This window comes from Myxine glutinosa, chromosome 11 (assembly GCF_964187855.1).
Source record: "Myxine glutinosa chromosome 11, kmMyxGlut1.1, whole genome shotgun sequence".
NCBI lineage: Eukaryota > Metazoa > Chordata > Myxini > Myxiniformes > Myxinidae > Myxine > Myxine glutinosa.
The window spans coordinates 106,953,189-106,968,888 of NC_136271.1; the positions used below are offsets into that span (position 1 = coordinate 106,953,189).

General features: G+C 45.7%; 1 protein-coding gene across 1 annotated transcript in view; it reads left to right on the forward strand.

Moving 5' to 3' along the window:
- The window catches only part of LOC137437024 (complement C3), a 228,461-nt gene that overhangs the window by 56,798 nt on the left and 155,963 nt on the right, over nucleotides 1-15,700 (forward strand). Inside the window, exon 11 of the mRNA XM_068131331.2 lies at nucleotides 11,121-11,294. Coding sequence (XP_067987432.2) covers nucleotides 11,121-11,294 — 174 coding nt within the window. The remainder of the gene's footprint in view (nucleotides 1-11,120; nucleotides 11,295-15,700) is intronic.

The following is a 15,700-nucleotide window of genomic DNA, read 5'->3' on the forward strand; positions in this document are numbered from 1 at the left end:
GGCGGCTAACCAAGCCGGAGTGAGGACGCGCACTCCCCGCGCCGCTGTTGTTGTTGTTGGTGTTGTTGTTTCATGAGGAAGAGATGCGGGGAGGTATTGGGAGGTCCTAAACTTACTACTGGTGCCATACAATCACATTCTGGTGCAACGAAGAGTCAGAATTAATGGAAACGAGTCCTTAACTGACATAGACTAAGAATAACTAGCAAGATGTCCTATAGTTGTCTACGTGAGATGCGGTGAACCTGGGTACGACATTTAATGGGGGAAAAAGGGGAAGGTCGGGGCTACAGAGTGTTGTTTACAGACAATGGGACTAGGGAATGGGGGATTGGGGATAGTTGGGGAGTATTGGGGAAATAGGGGAATATTTACAAGCGGATATGGATGGAGGCCAAATCCCATATCCGCAACATTGCACCCTTCTCTACCTCGGGGCGTCCCGACCCGATAAATTTTTACCTACGTTAGTGTGGCACTCAGATGTAGTTCCCTCTACTATTAACTCAACCCTGAGTGCGACAGTTTTACAGATGTTCACAAATGAGTAAATATGTCCCCCTGCGACGTTGCACCCTTCTCCTCACAGAAACACACCCACAGGATAACCGAATCGCGGAAAGAATCCTCAAACTAAACATACAGCCGGTAGGGAGCATCATTTATACAAGACTACACTGATATTTACACTACGATCCAGGACCTGTTTTTGGAGGAACACATGCAGATGTTATGCATAGAGAGAGCACGCATGCCAGCATCGATACACCAACCCACGAGTGCTCTGTGGCCTTACGGCCTTTAATAATGTGCAGAGCACCCCATCCAAGCACCAAAAGCACCACCCCATAACACAGTCAGCACCATCCGGTGCACCAATAAAGTGTTCAACGTCACCGGTGGTGTTGCAGCCGGCCGATGTTCTGCCGCTGGTCTTGCCTTCCTGAAGTGCACTTGGCCTTCTGGCTTCTTTCAAAAATAAAGAAAGGCGCCAACCGTGTCCATTTCTGTATTGTGGCCGTCAGGGGGCCAACTAAAAGTGGTTCACCTGTATGTCATAGGTGCCACGTTGACCCATAGGTCCTTCAACGGGTGGTGCTTGGCCGCAAAAGAACTGCGGTCCATGGTGGGCGGCCACAAAAATTGCGGTCCATATGGTGTATCGATCCAGGCAGCAAGCAGCGAAAGTACAGGCCCACAACTGCGGAGCCAGCACCTCTCTCTCCTCTCTCTCTGCCCCAAAGCCAGATCCTCGGAGGTGGGAGACAAAAGAAGAGGACAAGTGAGTAAGGTGGTAAGGGCGCAAAAGTGCACGCAATACAAGATGATGCACACTGGGGGCACATGGGAACCAGGTGAGACAGGTACGTTCCTACCGTACGCCCCCCCCCCCCACCAGGTAACCTACATTGCCCCTCCCTTACCCCTTACTGTATCCACAAAACACAACACTACCCATAAACATCTACTTTACAAATCAACAAACGTCCCTACTGTCTTCCCCGTTCCTCCCATAAACCAAATTCGTCTTCTCTCCCTCCTAACCAATCAAATTTGCCATTTCCAACTCTCATCAAAATTTGCCATCACCAATTCATCATCAGTCCCTCCTAAGGAGGGAGAGATGGAATCACCCCAATGTCTCATCCACGTCGTGATGCGTCTCACAAATCCAAACAGCAATTCTTATTTCCTGCAACACAGAACAAGGAAACACAGGTGTGGAGTCATCATCATTACCTCAGGTAAGTGGCTGCGTATGGTGCGACAGGTTCATCAATCCTAACTATTTCCTAAATGACTTTAACAACTTTACATTACCCGGGGTCTTTCTCCTGCCAAACCATTGGCCCTCTTACACTATGGGTTCTAAAAACCAATTCCCATTGACCAAACTGTGGTGCTTTTCAATTTGGGGTCTCACTCCCCCGATTCATCTCCCGGTGCCCTCGCACAATTTCTGGGCTGTGACGTGTAGCTCTCCCAGCAGGTCTACCCACCTGCACACCTCCACCACTGTAGTTGCCACCCGAGCTTACCTGCTCCTTACCCTAACCTATCTACCTGGGGAAGGCCCTCTGGCGCTCTCCCCACTCAGTGCCCTCCCTGGCACTGGGCTACCCGGGTCCGTCCTCCGGATCCTCGGGCCCCATCCACAACTACCGGCTCCCAGAGCCCACCTGCGGCCTCACCTGGCCGACATCCTCACAGTGGTGGAGTGCCCAAACCAACTACACACACTAACACTAATGCACCCATCCACAATACCATTCTGCAACCGCACCACAATTGCCAATATCCAACCACAATTTACCTATACCCTCTACCTAACACTTACACTACCCGCCCCGGGTACTCGTGAAAGGGGTCCACTCTTCCCCCATCCACACCTTCGCACCATGCACACCACTCCGTACCACTTACTCCATGTATTCCACACACCTGTACTTGCACACCTGTGCTCTCACACCTGGTGCCACCTGCACCCTTCTCTCCCCAAGCGCATTCGCGCTGATCCACAACACTCACTACTCATACACTGCTCCACATACCTGTCCAGTTCTCACACAGCATCCTCTCATCTAACTACGCCCCTCTGAAACTTGCGCTTCCCAGTCGTCCCTTTAAACTATTGCGCTCCCTCGTCATTATCATCCGCACTAATCTACCTGCGTCCCCACTACAGGTATCAGTCACTAACTAACCTTAACGTTACCTAATGTCATCTTCGCTAGATCCCTATCAATATAACCTAACCCACCCGGGCTAGTTTTCACTGCCATACACCCCATAAACTATTGCGCATTTGCCCCCACTTTGTGAGGGATGACAGAGTTGCCATCCCACCACATCGGGCATCTCCCACTACCAATTTTGCACATCAAATTTCAACAAATCAAAAATTTGCCACTCACTACCCATCATCTGCCAATCTTTACTGCCAATCCTTTGCCAATCATCAAATCTTGTTTTTTTCTAATTTTGGGTCCAAAACACGACCTCATCACACAGTCTACTCACTAATGCCTCTCGGTGCGCCAATTCCTGTCCAAAGCCCGGCTTCGTAAAGCCAAGCCATGAATGCGGGTTGTGTTGTGCCAGCGGCTGGACGCGTCCGGCACTTGGTGCAGGGATGGGGGCTTACCCGGGCCGAGATCCCACGCACCACCCCGGCGTGGAGCCATCCAATGTCCCGATCTCGACCTGCCGGAATGCCTCAACAAAAAGTGGTCGCCATGACGACCCTTCCTATCGGGCTGCCCACTCCGCCTAGTGGAGCATGGACGCGGCCGTTCCAAGCGAGGCACAGCGTGGATCGCGTACGGCGGTTCTTTCGAAACCGCCGTGGTTCGGATCCCCGCTGGTCCTCGCGGCACGCGAAGCTGCCCGACGCGCACCGAGGGCCCGATTCGGCTATAAGTCGTTCTAAACTCTACCCCAGTTACCGTCGATGCTTCACCTGCATGGTTACAAGCATACGCTACCCCTTTCTTGCTCATACCTCCAGCTGTTCTCATGCTCCTCGTCGTACCTTTTCTTACACACCTCGGTACACTCATTCCGCTCACCGACTTGGTCACACACCTGACCACCGAACACCTTGGCACACATTCGTCGCTCGCACACCTCACCAACACACCTCTTCGCGCCCCCTCCTCGGTCACCTCCTCTGTGACAATCACAGGTGTGCTCTCACTCGCACACCCAACCACGTGCCTCACTACCAATTCCAGCGTGCATTCCCACTCACGCTCTACCATTCCAGGTGTGCATCCTTCCATTCCAGGTGTACATCCTCGCTCACCTGTCACAACCAACTCACGCTCCTTGTCACTCTCACTACTCTCACCACCACTCTTGACAACGCACTCACCCTTACTCCCGACAGCGCACTCTTTCCTCATGCACCTGTCCGTTACACACCTTTCTCACGCACACTCTCCCGTTACACCCTCTGTAACACTCACCACAGGTGTACACTCTTCCTTACTTTTGACAGCGCACTCTTTCCCCATGCACCTGTCCGTCACACATCTTTCTCGCACACCCTCTCCCGTTACATCCTCTGTAACACTCACCACACCGCGCTTCCATGTGCTCCCTCGCACACGCGCTACGACCGACTCACTCTCGCCAGCACCCTCACTCCTTGGCACGCACTTTTTCCTCACACACCCCAGAGTCGGACTTTCTCGCACACCTCCTTTTTCGCACACCAGACCTGTCGCACACTTCACCAACGGCCTCTCACGAACACCCGGGTCCATCTCGACCCCCAAGCTTCTTAAATCACCTGGCGCATCATACGCACGACCATATTGGTCACCACTTACACCGGGTCCTCTTCCTCTTCGCTTCTCCTCCATCACCTGCGAATCCCTCATCCGGTTAATGAGCACATCATCACGATCCGAACACAGACTTTGGACCAATTCTTTTACTTCCTCCTCTATCTCTTTCTTATCCTCTCTCCGTCGCTTCTTAATTTCGCTCACCCCTTCTTCCACTTCTTCTAATTTCTGCTTCACCTCCTTCATCTCCTCGTGCGCCCCTTTAAGTTCTTCCTCTAACTCCACTTTATTTTTTTCTATGTGCTCCCACACCTCCCGCTCTTTAACCTCCATCACCTCTACCACCTTGTCCATTTTCCTCGTCAGGTCCTCATGTACCGTCTGACACTCTTTTTTAAGTCTGACAGTTTAAGTCTGACACTCATCTCCTTCTGTGTCGATTTTAAACCCTCTATCACCGCTGTGTTCTTCTTTACCTGGTCCCCCAACTCCTTTTGTCCCACTGTCAGTTGTTCTACTCCCAGCGTCAACTCCTCTATACCACCTTGCAATTTTACAGTCCCCTTTCTCACCTCCTTCTCCATGCGCTCCTTACAGTGCCTCACCTCCTCGCGCACTCCTCCGACCTCCTCACTCACCCCTCTTCTGATCTCTTCTCCCATCACTTGCATCTCCTGCCCAGATGCCACCCTCATCTGCTCCATTTCCTCCCTGTGAGCATCCAGTTTAGTTTCTACCCCCATTCTGACCCCTTCTATCTGCTGCCCCATTTGTTTAACTTCCCTTTCCGCTTGGTCCCTCATGTCCCTCAATTTGCCTTCCATACTGTTTTCTAACCCCTCTAACCCCTTTTGCATCCCTTCCATTTGATTCTCTTGAGCGGCCATTCTGTTTTCTACCCCCATTAACCCCTCCTGTATTTCCCCTAATCTATTGTCTAATCCCTCTATTCTACCCCCTAACCCTCCGATCTGGGCCCCCATCCTTTGTTCTAACCCCTCACCGGTACCCCTCGCTTCGTCCCTCATTACCCCCATTTGGCCCTCCAATCGCTCACCCTGAGCATCCATCCGGTTCCCCATTACCCCCATTTGGCCCTCCAATCGCTCACCCAATCGCTCACTATCAGCCCTCATTTCCTCCCTCATTTTCTCGCTATTCTGGGCCATAAGGGCCTTCATTTGTATGAAAAAAAGGTTCAAATCTACCAGCGGCGCTACTACGGTCGCGGGCGTGGTCACCGTGGCCATGTGCGAGGCGCCATTTTGCGCGCCCGTAACCTCGTGCGCGACGACGCTATTTTGCGACCCTGCCACCCTCACTGCTTCGCTCTCCTCATGTCCCTCAATTTGGTCCTGGATCGACCCTGCCTCACTCTCCTCTACCGGAACCCAGCCGTCTTGATCCGCCATAGCGCGACTTTCAAAATTCGGGTTTTTATTTTCGTAAAACAAAATCAAATTTCGCCGTTATAATTTCGAGCGCGTGAAACACGCTCCGGGTCCAATCTCACTCCTCGACACCAATTGTTACGGACACGACTTAGATGTTATGATGGGCCGAGCGGAATGGCCGCCGTGTTCGCACAGTTTACCCAATTCCACTCGAACGTTGACTAAGTCGCGCTATGCTAAATCAATGATGGAAAGGACACAACGGCTGGGTTAAATGACACGACACCAGGGGTACAGTTCTCAAGACCTCCGGAGGAGGATATAATATGGGTTATGCAGAACGTTTAGATTACACGGCACAGAGGTACAGCACAGAAAGATGGGCACTTAGACACGGTCTTATCTTAGCCCCGACAGACCACAGACAAACGGGACAAGACTGACTCACACAGGGATTGATGGCAAGGAAGGGCAGGTAGTCGATGGCTCAAGGTGCACCTTGGCTCAGGGGCAGAATCGACTCGGTCCGGTCCAGAGATGCGGGAGGTATCTCTCAGCGCTAGGAGGTGGCGTCCTTTCTTCTTCGTAGCTGAGGCGCATCTGACGTCACCTCCGTCTTCCTGCGCATGTCCAGCAGGGAGTGACACGCCCTCGGCTCGTTAGCTCCGCCCCAGATGGAATCGGTCCGCCGCTTCTTATTGGGTGCGGGGGGTTACCGGGCTCCGCCCTTGACGAGGAGCTGACAGTCAGCCCCTGCGTGGTAACCCCGTCGGAGCACATGGTCAATGGCGGCTAACCAAGCCGGAGTGAGGACGCGCACTCCCCGCGCCGCTGTTGTTGTTGTTGGTGTTGTTGTTTCATGAGGAAGAGATGCGGGGAAGTATTGGGAGGTCCTAAACTTACTACTGGTGCCATACAATCACATTCTGGTGCAACGAAGAGTCAGAATTAATGGAAACGAGTCCTTAACTGACATAGACTAAGAATAACTAGCAAGATGTCCTATAGTTGTCTACGTGAGATGCGGTGAACCTGGGTACGACATTTAATGGGGGAAAAAGGGGAAGGTCGGGGCTACAGAGTGTTGTTTACAGACAATGGGACTAGGAAATGGGGGATTGGGGATAGTTGGGGAGTATTGGGGAAATAGGGGAATATTTACAAGCGGATATGGATGGAGGCCAAATCCCATATCCGCAACAATATATATATATATATATATATATATATATATATATATATATATATATATATATATATATATATTATATATATATATACACATAAACACATATACATGCTTATACATGCATATAAAATATACATACATGCATATACATCCATACATATACAATACATGCATATACATCCATATACATACATCCATATACGTGCATATACATACAAGCACATACAAATACATATACATGCATATCCAACACACACACACACACACACACACACACACACACACACACACACACACACACACACACACACACACATATATATATATATATATATATATATATATTTATATATATATATATATATATATATATATATATATATATATATATATGTATATATATATATATAATCGTTAGATTAAATAAGACGCGGACGTAGCTTCAGGACGTCGATCTTTAATTGTCGACAAGCTTTCGACCAACAAAGGTCTGCTTCTGAGTCTACAAAAACAGCAGGCATGTATATCAGTCAAGTATGTATGGTGATATGTGTGTGAGATGTGTGATGTGTGTAGAAAATGCATACAGAAGGAAGAGCCACGCCAAAGTTCACTCACCAGCCCCAAGTTCAACGGAAGTGACCGTTTGCGTTACAGTTAGGGTGCACGTGCATATACAAATATAGAGATATACATACATAAACACACAAGCATATATTCATATCCCATTTATATTCATATAATATATTTATATATTTATATAAATGACATATAAAGGTAGAATGAATGAATGAATGAATGATGAATGAATGAATGAATGAATGGGTTACGGTTAACAATTTGATTGGGTTGATGTGGGAACATGCTTTAGTCATCAAAATTTATGCCATGAGGGACTTTTGTCCGAAATTTGTGTATCCAAAAGGACTCACGTTTCAGAATCGTGGTGTTGATCGATTTGTGATTGATTCAATGGCAGAGATCTGAATGTCATTTATAGAGTGATCTGGTTGATTAAAGTGTATCGTGTAAGGTAGAGATTTGCCCTTACCAGTAAATCAAAATAACAGACTCGAAACAGAACTATACACCAAACCAACAGACACTCACTCTTACCTTCTCCCTTCTTCATCTCATCCTAAACATACAATTGCAAGCATACCATACAGTCAAGCACTCAGAGTAAGACGCATTTGCTCAACAAAAATGGCAGAAGAAACTTCTCTCTGCCAATTAGAAACACACTTCATTGCAAGAAACTATGACCCTCACTCTGTGCAAGAAGCAATAACCCGAGCAAAACACATACCGAGAGCAGACCTTCTGACTTACAAACCCAAACCTGCAACTAACCGTGTCCCACTGGTAACCACCTACTCTGCTACCTCATCCCAATTGCCAAGTATTCTGAATAAGGCCCTTCCTCTCCTCCATCAATCAGAAACACTCGGCACCACATTTCCTCAACCTCCACTAACATCATTTCGACGTGGTCGGACACTCAGGGACCTCTTGGTAAAAGCAAAGCACCCACAGCCCCACAACAAAGAAACTAGGATCCCTGGCTTCTATAAATGCACAGCAAACAAATGCATTATTCACAAGCATTTACTAGAAGGAAACAAATTCTGTAGTTCTAGCACTGGACAAAAATTCCCCATCACCTCCTATATGAACTGCAAATCTACATGGGTCATATACCTAATCACTTGCCAAAAGTGCACCAAACAATATGTTGGAAAAACTGAAAATACACTCTGCACACGATTTAATAACACCCGGTCAGAAATCAATAACTTCCACACCAGTCAGGGCAAATCTCTACCTTACACGATACACTTTAATCAACCGGATCACTCTATAAATGACATTCAGATCTCTGCCATTGAATCAATCACAAATCGATCACACACCACGATTCTGAAACGTGAGTCCTTTTGGATACACAAACTTCGGACAAAAGTCCCTCGTGGCATAAATTTTGATGACTAAAGCATGTTCCCACATCAACCCAATCAAATTGTTAACCGTAACCCATTCATTCATTCATTCATCATTCATTCATTCATTCATTCTACCTTTATATGTCATTTATATAAATATATAAATATATTATATGAATATAAATGGGATATGAATATATGCTTGTGTGTTTATGTATGTATATCTCTATATTTGTATATGCACGTGCACCCTAACTGTAACGCAAACGGTCACTTCCGTTGAACTTGGGGCTGGTGAGTGAACTTTGGCGTGGCTCTTCCTTCTGTATGCATTTTCTACACACATCACACATCTCACACACATATCACCATACATACTTGACTGATATACATGCCTGCTGTTTTTGTAGACTTAGAAGAAGACCTTTGTTGGTCGAAAGCTTGTCGACAATTAAAGATCGACGTCCTGAAGCTACGTCCGCGTCTTATTTAATCTAACGATTATTTATTCAATACAAATGAGACGCCCTGCTCGTACTTTGGAGTTTCTACTATTTCTTACAGTTATATATATATATATATATATATATATATATATATATATATATATATATATATATATATATATATATATATATATATATATATATATATATATATATATATATTGTAGTGTGACGACCCAGTGTGGTGAACACAGATGACGCAGGGTGACACAGATGACCAAATGAGCTTAACACTCCGAGGCATCCAATTCAAAATATAGCGGGGAATACGCATGGGGCGGGGGAGGGGGGGGGTTGAAGAGCTTACTTTCATGAGTCCATTGGCGGTCTTCTCGCTTGTGATGATAAATCAAATCAAACCGACACGGAATTAAAATGTAAAAAAAATACCGGATTTATTAAAGAAAATGCCAGCAACAAAGAAAACACGATAAAACTATATTCCTAATTGGAGCGCTCCCACACAGACCTGAATACAGACAAAGGATAAAATAACTGAAAATAAATATGTGTTATTTAGTGGGCACTTAGCTCAAATCGGCTGGTGTATCATCAGGAATCGTCAAAGATTGTCTGAGGCCTCTATGTCTTTGCGCGTGAAACGCGCTCATTGGCGCGAAGTAGGCCTCCCGCGCAGCCCGCTCACTCCTGGCTCCGTGCGCAAAGCGAACGGCCTTGGCGTGCAGCTCACTCTTCCAGCTGTGCTTGTCCTCACGATCTCTGCACGATAAACCACAGTTCTTCCTCCTCACAATCACTAGCAAGATGTCGGAACACGACCGTTCACGATGAAGCTTCCTTGTGCAAGAGCAATAGAGACCGTTCGCTATGGAATCCAGAACGAGAAGAACCAAGAGGACGTCGATGCTGAGAGAGATAAAATGTCGATGCCGAGAGAGATAAAATGTCGATGCCAGGAGAGATAAAATGTCGATGCTGAGAGAGAGCTTTTCAGCGACCGTTCACCAACAAAATCCAGACCCAAGAGACGTCGACGCTGACAGAACCAAAATGCGACCGTTCACTATGGGATCCAGAATCAGAAAGCGAGAGAAGGGAAAATGTCCACCGTTCCAATTGTTTTGTACGTGCGGCTCTGACATCATCTGTGCCTGCTTCACCAATCCTATAGTCCCATCTTACCAGTCTTTGTGCCAATCAAATCCCGGTTCAATCACTGCCCTTTGGGGCGTTTCTCATGGCCCTGCCTGTGCCTGTGCACTCACCAAGTCGGTGTTATCAGCGGTAGTGCTTGATGCCTGGTTTCCGGTTGGTTTTATATTAGTTTGCTTAATGGCCGATTTTTTACTAGGTGTCTGTATTGCGGTGTCATAAGGAACACAGGAAAAGATTGCAGAGACAATTACATACATGGGATTAATTACCCATAATCCCTCGCTAATTAACAAGCCCCACCCCTCTGATGCGGACAAAGATACATGGTTTTGGTTTAAAAGATGGTTTTGTACAAGCTTACCCGACATCAGGTCTACACAAATTTACTACTTATTACATGGGGTTTCTCCTTCATACACATAGGTTGGGGGTTAAATAACCCTTCCTGTTTCTTCCGTATGGAGTGGGTGTCCGAGTGGAAATAAAATACTATACAATTCAACCTTAGCATACAGTTACACTTCATAATGCAGCACCATTGCTCATAACATATATTTGCTGCATCAATATATTGTGTGTTAACTGAGCCTTCGTGAGATTATTCACCCTGACATTGACGAGGCTTATTAATGAGCTATTTTTTATTTTATAGTGGTGCTTTGTTTTGTGGCTGTGTGCAGGCTCTTGTGTTGAACCCTGATGGCTTCCCTGCTGCTGGAGTCCCTGTAAAGGTGTCATTCATGTTGGATTCCTCAGGTGGAAATTGGATCTCGGAAAACCAGATAACTCAGAAAGATGGCATAGCCATGCAAGTTATCAACACAAATAAAGACAGCAAAAAACTGGACATCAAAGTAAGTTCCTTTCTTCATAATATTTTACTTTAGACGTTTTGGCCCATGTGAAACAGGGGGAAAAGAGGTGACTTTGAACTTCATTGGTTGTGCCTATATATGAACAATTTTTAAAAAATTGGAAATCGCCCAAAGCAGAATTAGAAAGAGTATCGTTGAGAGAAAAAACCACCTTTAGAGGCCATTTTTCCCCGCAAGCGGGGGTTGGCCTTTTTCGGGGACCGTGGTTGTTGTTGTTGTTTTTGTTTTTTGGGGGGGTCCCCTTTTTGAAGCAATGTTTTACGGCCGGATGCCCTTCCTGCCGCCAACCCTTTTTGTCGCCTTTTTACGACAAACAGGGAATTACCAGTGAACTGGTACTCAATTTGCCGACCTCGGAAGGATGACAGGCTGAGTAACCCCCCTGGCGTTAATTCAGCGATCGACCGGGATTCGAACCCAGGATCCTAGGATCCTAAGCTGGCACCCTAGCCGCTAGCCCAACACCAGGCTCACCATCGTTGAGAGAGAGGAAGACAAATGATGAATTGCGAAAGATGATGGGAATAGAGCCTGTGATTGATGCTGTGAAGATAAACAGGTTGAGATGGTTTGGTCATGTGTTGAGGAAGGATGAAAGTGACTGGTTGAGAAGAGTGATGGAAATGAATGTAGAAGGAAGTAGAGGACGGGGAAGACCGAGAAAGACTTGGCTAAAGATGGTCGAAGAAGAAATGCGGGCAAGGGGGTTAACAAGGAGAGATGCAGAAAATAGGGCAAAATGGAGAAGATTGTCATGGGGACAGCAAGGCTAACCCCCGCTCCAGCAGGGAAAATGGCCCTAAAATGCATGTTGTTGTTGTGTGTTGTTGCCCAAAGCAAGGCATAAAGCCACTCTTGGTGAGGAGCAATGATAAGGTTGGATAAAGATAGGGATAAAGGAAAGTAAAAAACAATCAAACAAGAAACATCCAAGACACCAGAAGTAGCAGAAGTCAGGTAAAATGTAATGAAACCTCAAAGATGTAGGAAGGAGAAATTGTCATTTCTCTTGAAGCTGAATAGATCAAAGGATAATGGGAAGCACGTTACATGTAGTGAATTCCAGAGCGCGACAGCACGAGGGATAAAACTATCTGCATAGCCTTTCGTTCTGCAGTTTGGATCGGCTATAGGGAATGGGTGTGCGGAGATGGAAAACTGAGTCTTACGTCCAAACACTCGTACAAGAGGAACCAAGTTAGAAAGTCCAACAGAACATTTGCCATGAAAATATCTGTAGAACAAACCAAGAGGGGCAACTGACCTATGGTGAGAGAGAGAGGTTGAAGAGTTTAACCCAACTCCGCACAACTAGGTTGACTATGCATTTCTGGAACCTATCAAGTAAAGTAAGTGGCAGGCTTCCAGCCCAAATGTGGCAACAGTACTCTATGAGGGGATGTATTGTTGTCTTGTACAGGCACAAAACAGCATCAGGAGGTAAATGCACTTATCCCAACGGAGGTTAGAGAAGATGTCCAGACCAAGAAGCCGAAGCTCAGATGATTCTGTCAAGGTTGAAGATCCCATGTGCGCAGAAGGGAAAGACCTGTTTCTCGAGGGAAACATGGGCAACAATTTAGTTTTCTTTCCATTGGAGGTTACCAGCCAGTCATGCTCCACTTCAGCACATTCTTGAAAGTCCAAATCATTTTCCAGTGAAGCTGCAACCTCATTACGAGTAGTGTTGAGTGAATCAGCAGATGTAGAGTAAAGTGAGGAGTCATCAGCATACATGACTAGCTGAGACAGAACATTATCAGGAATTTATATAAACAGGGAACAGAATGGGCCCAAGGATAGAGCTCTGTGGGACACCAAAATTGATGGAGAAAGTATGAGAAGATTGACCCTATCCACCTTAATCTTGTGATTTGTAAGGAAAGCCAAAATTATTGAATGCATTACTCCAGATGCACCATACAACTGAAGCTTGTGGAGCATACCCCAGTGCCAAACTTTATCAAAAGCTATGAGATATCCAAAGCAATTAATCGAGCTTCACCCTTGAGCTCCAATGCCCTGTTGAAATGATTCGTAATTAAGGATAGCAGATCACCAGTAGAGCAAGAATAGAGAAAGCCATACTAGCAGTCAGTGAGAAAGTCATTGTCCTCCAGGTGGCTGAGAAGTTGTTGATTTATGAGGCATTCAAATATGGGTACCTAACTTATTACAAGAAGCAGGCTGATGTAGCGAGAGTTACTTGGCTCAGAATGCTCACTGGCGCCTTTTGAAAACAGGAACAACAGAAGCCACTTTCTTGATGAGGGAAACACCGAAGCAGCCAATCACAGGCTGGCAAAAATATATGACGGTTCAGGCCAACACATCTTCATTACAATCACAGGGATTCTATCAATCAGGACAAGCCACTTTTGAGGCATCTGGAGTATGAATATTTCTGGCAACCTTTTTAGGAGTGAGAAATGGAACTGTAATATGGTATCAGAGTCTGTACGAAATGGAAAATCAGGAAGACTGATCATTGTGGGTAGGATTAGAAACAAAGCAATTTGAAAAGAGTTTAGCCTTGTCCAGAGGTGAAGTAACATCAGGTCCATGAAAGAAAGGAGGTATAGAATATGTATTGTGGTTGAGTACACTATTGGCAATCCACCAAAGGCCCCAAGAGCCAAACCACTGAGTCGCAATGGAATCGGCTACAGAAGCAGCATATTGCTGCTTGGCATCCTCAAGAACTCTTTTGCAGTGGTTACTTGCTTTCCGGAACAGACATTTGGACTCCAGAGACCGTTGCACATGGTACTGCTTGAAATACTGGTTGTGATGAACAATTGAAGATGCACAAGCTGGAGTGAACCATGGATGGGAATGAACCTTCACTTGATAGATAATTGACGGAATATAAATGTTCATACCAGTGCGAATCCATTGGGATATTTCCACGGCAGCCATATCAGGACCAAGACTAAAAGCCGAGGTCCATGGCACATCATTAAGAAATGAACTAAATCCATCCCAATCACCTTTCCCTAACTGAAACACAGTGCAGAATGAGGAGTAAGAGACACAACAAGTAAACGGAAAAACATGTTTTAGGGCTACACACTTTTATTTAAAAAAAGTTTTAAGCCTTTTTTTTTCTTTTAAATTAAATTTTGATAGATTAAAATGTAGCAGAAAAGAGGACCATGGGCCAAATTTCAGCTCTCTAGGGTGTATGGAACCTAGAAAACGAACGGCTCAAAGATTTCAAATGGGACAAACAAACAAAGTTCAGATGAAGTTAAATAAAAGTGTGTAAAAAGAAACAGTGGAATAATTCGGTTTCCAATTGGAAGCAGAACATCGGCAACAAAGTCATTAAGATTAGAAGACAAAAAGAGATCAAGCAAGTATCTTCAATCGGAAGCATGGTCAGAAATATGAGAGAGGGGAAACAATTTGGGTGAGGTTTTGAGAGATTGAGAAATTATAGGTAGCATTGCCAGGAGTGTCAGTTTTACGAGAGTGTACCACCCACTCCTTGTGGTGAATGTTGAAGTCACCAAATACCATGAAGTGTGCAGAAGGATGGAATAAAATAGACCTGTCAATGCTGTCTGAGATTGCATCGAGCAGGGCACAAGAGGGAAAGGAAGGCAAGCGATCCAGAAAGAAGAGAGATATGTGGTTGAATGCAGGAGATCAAGGCGGAAACACATAAACTCGTGAGAACCACTTTCAAGAGAATTTTCACGAGCTAAAGGTAGAGAATCCTTTACATATATCCTTTGCATAAAGCCAGCAGGCCAGGTGAGTTAAGCTGAACAAAAGATTGCACAGAAGAAAAGTTGGAGCGAAAGCGCCTCACATTGGAGAAACAGATATTAAAAAGATTTGAGTGTCGCTGCGCACATTCTGGTGGATTGGCATGTGCAGGTAGAGATCTGTTCTTGTTGTATTGGAGAACCACATTCGTCGTGAAAAAAAATAAATTAAAACATCGGAAGGCAATGCACAAGCCTAACAATGAAGAAGAAGAAGACATCAGTCAAAGTTGTAGTATGTTCAGGAGTCTCCTTTAATCAAGCGGTTTATTAAAGATGATACCAAGCTCTCACAGAGCACACGGCCATCATGACGAGCCGCCATTAACCACTGAAGCCACGCCCCCAGACGTCACTACGCAGTACGTAGTTTCAATCACAACATCTCCCTTTCATTGAAATTATTATGTTTGTATGCAACAAAACACTACTAAGCTAAATCAAAATAATAAACACAATCAGACACAACTTGAACCACACATAGATGGGATATGGGGTTACTGTTATAACTCTTAACCAAAATGTAATTACTGCTCAGTATGATTCGCTAAAACAGAGAAAACACAGAATCATTCCAATCAACGGATTGTCTCTGCACCAATATTACAAGGG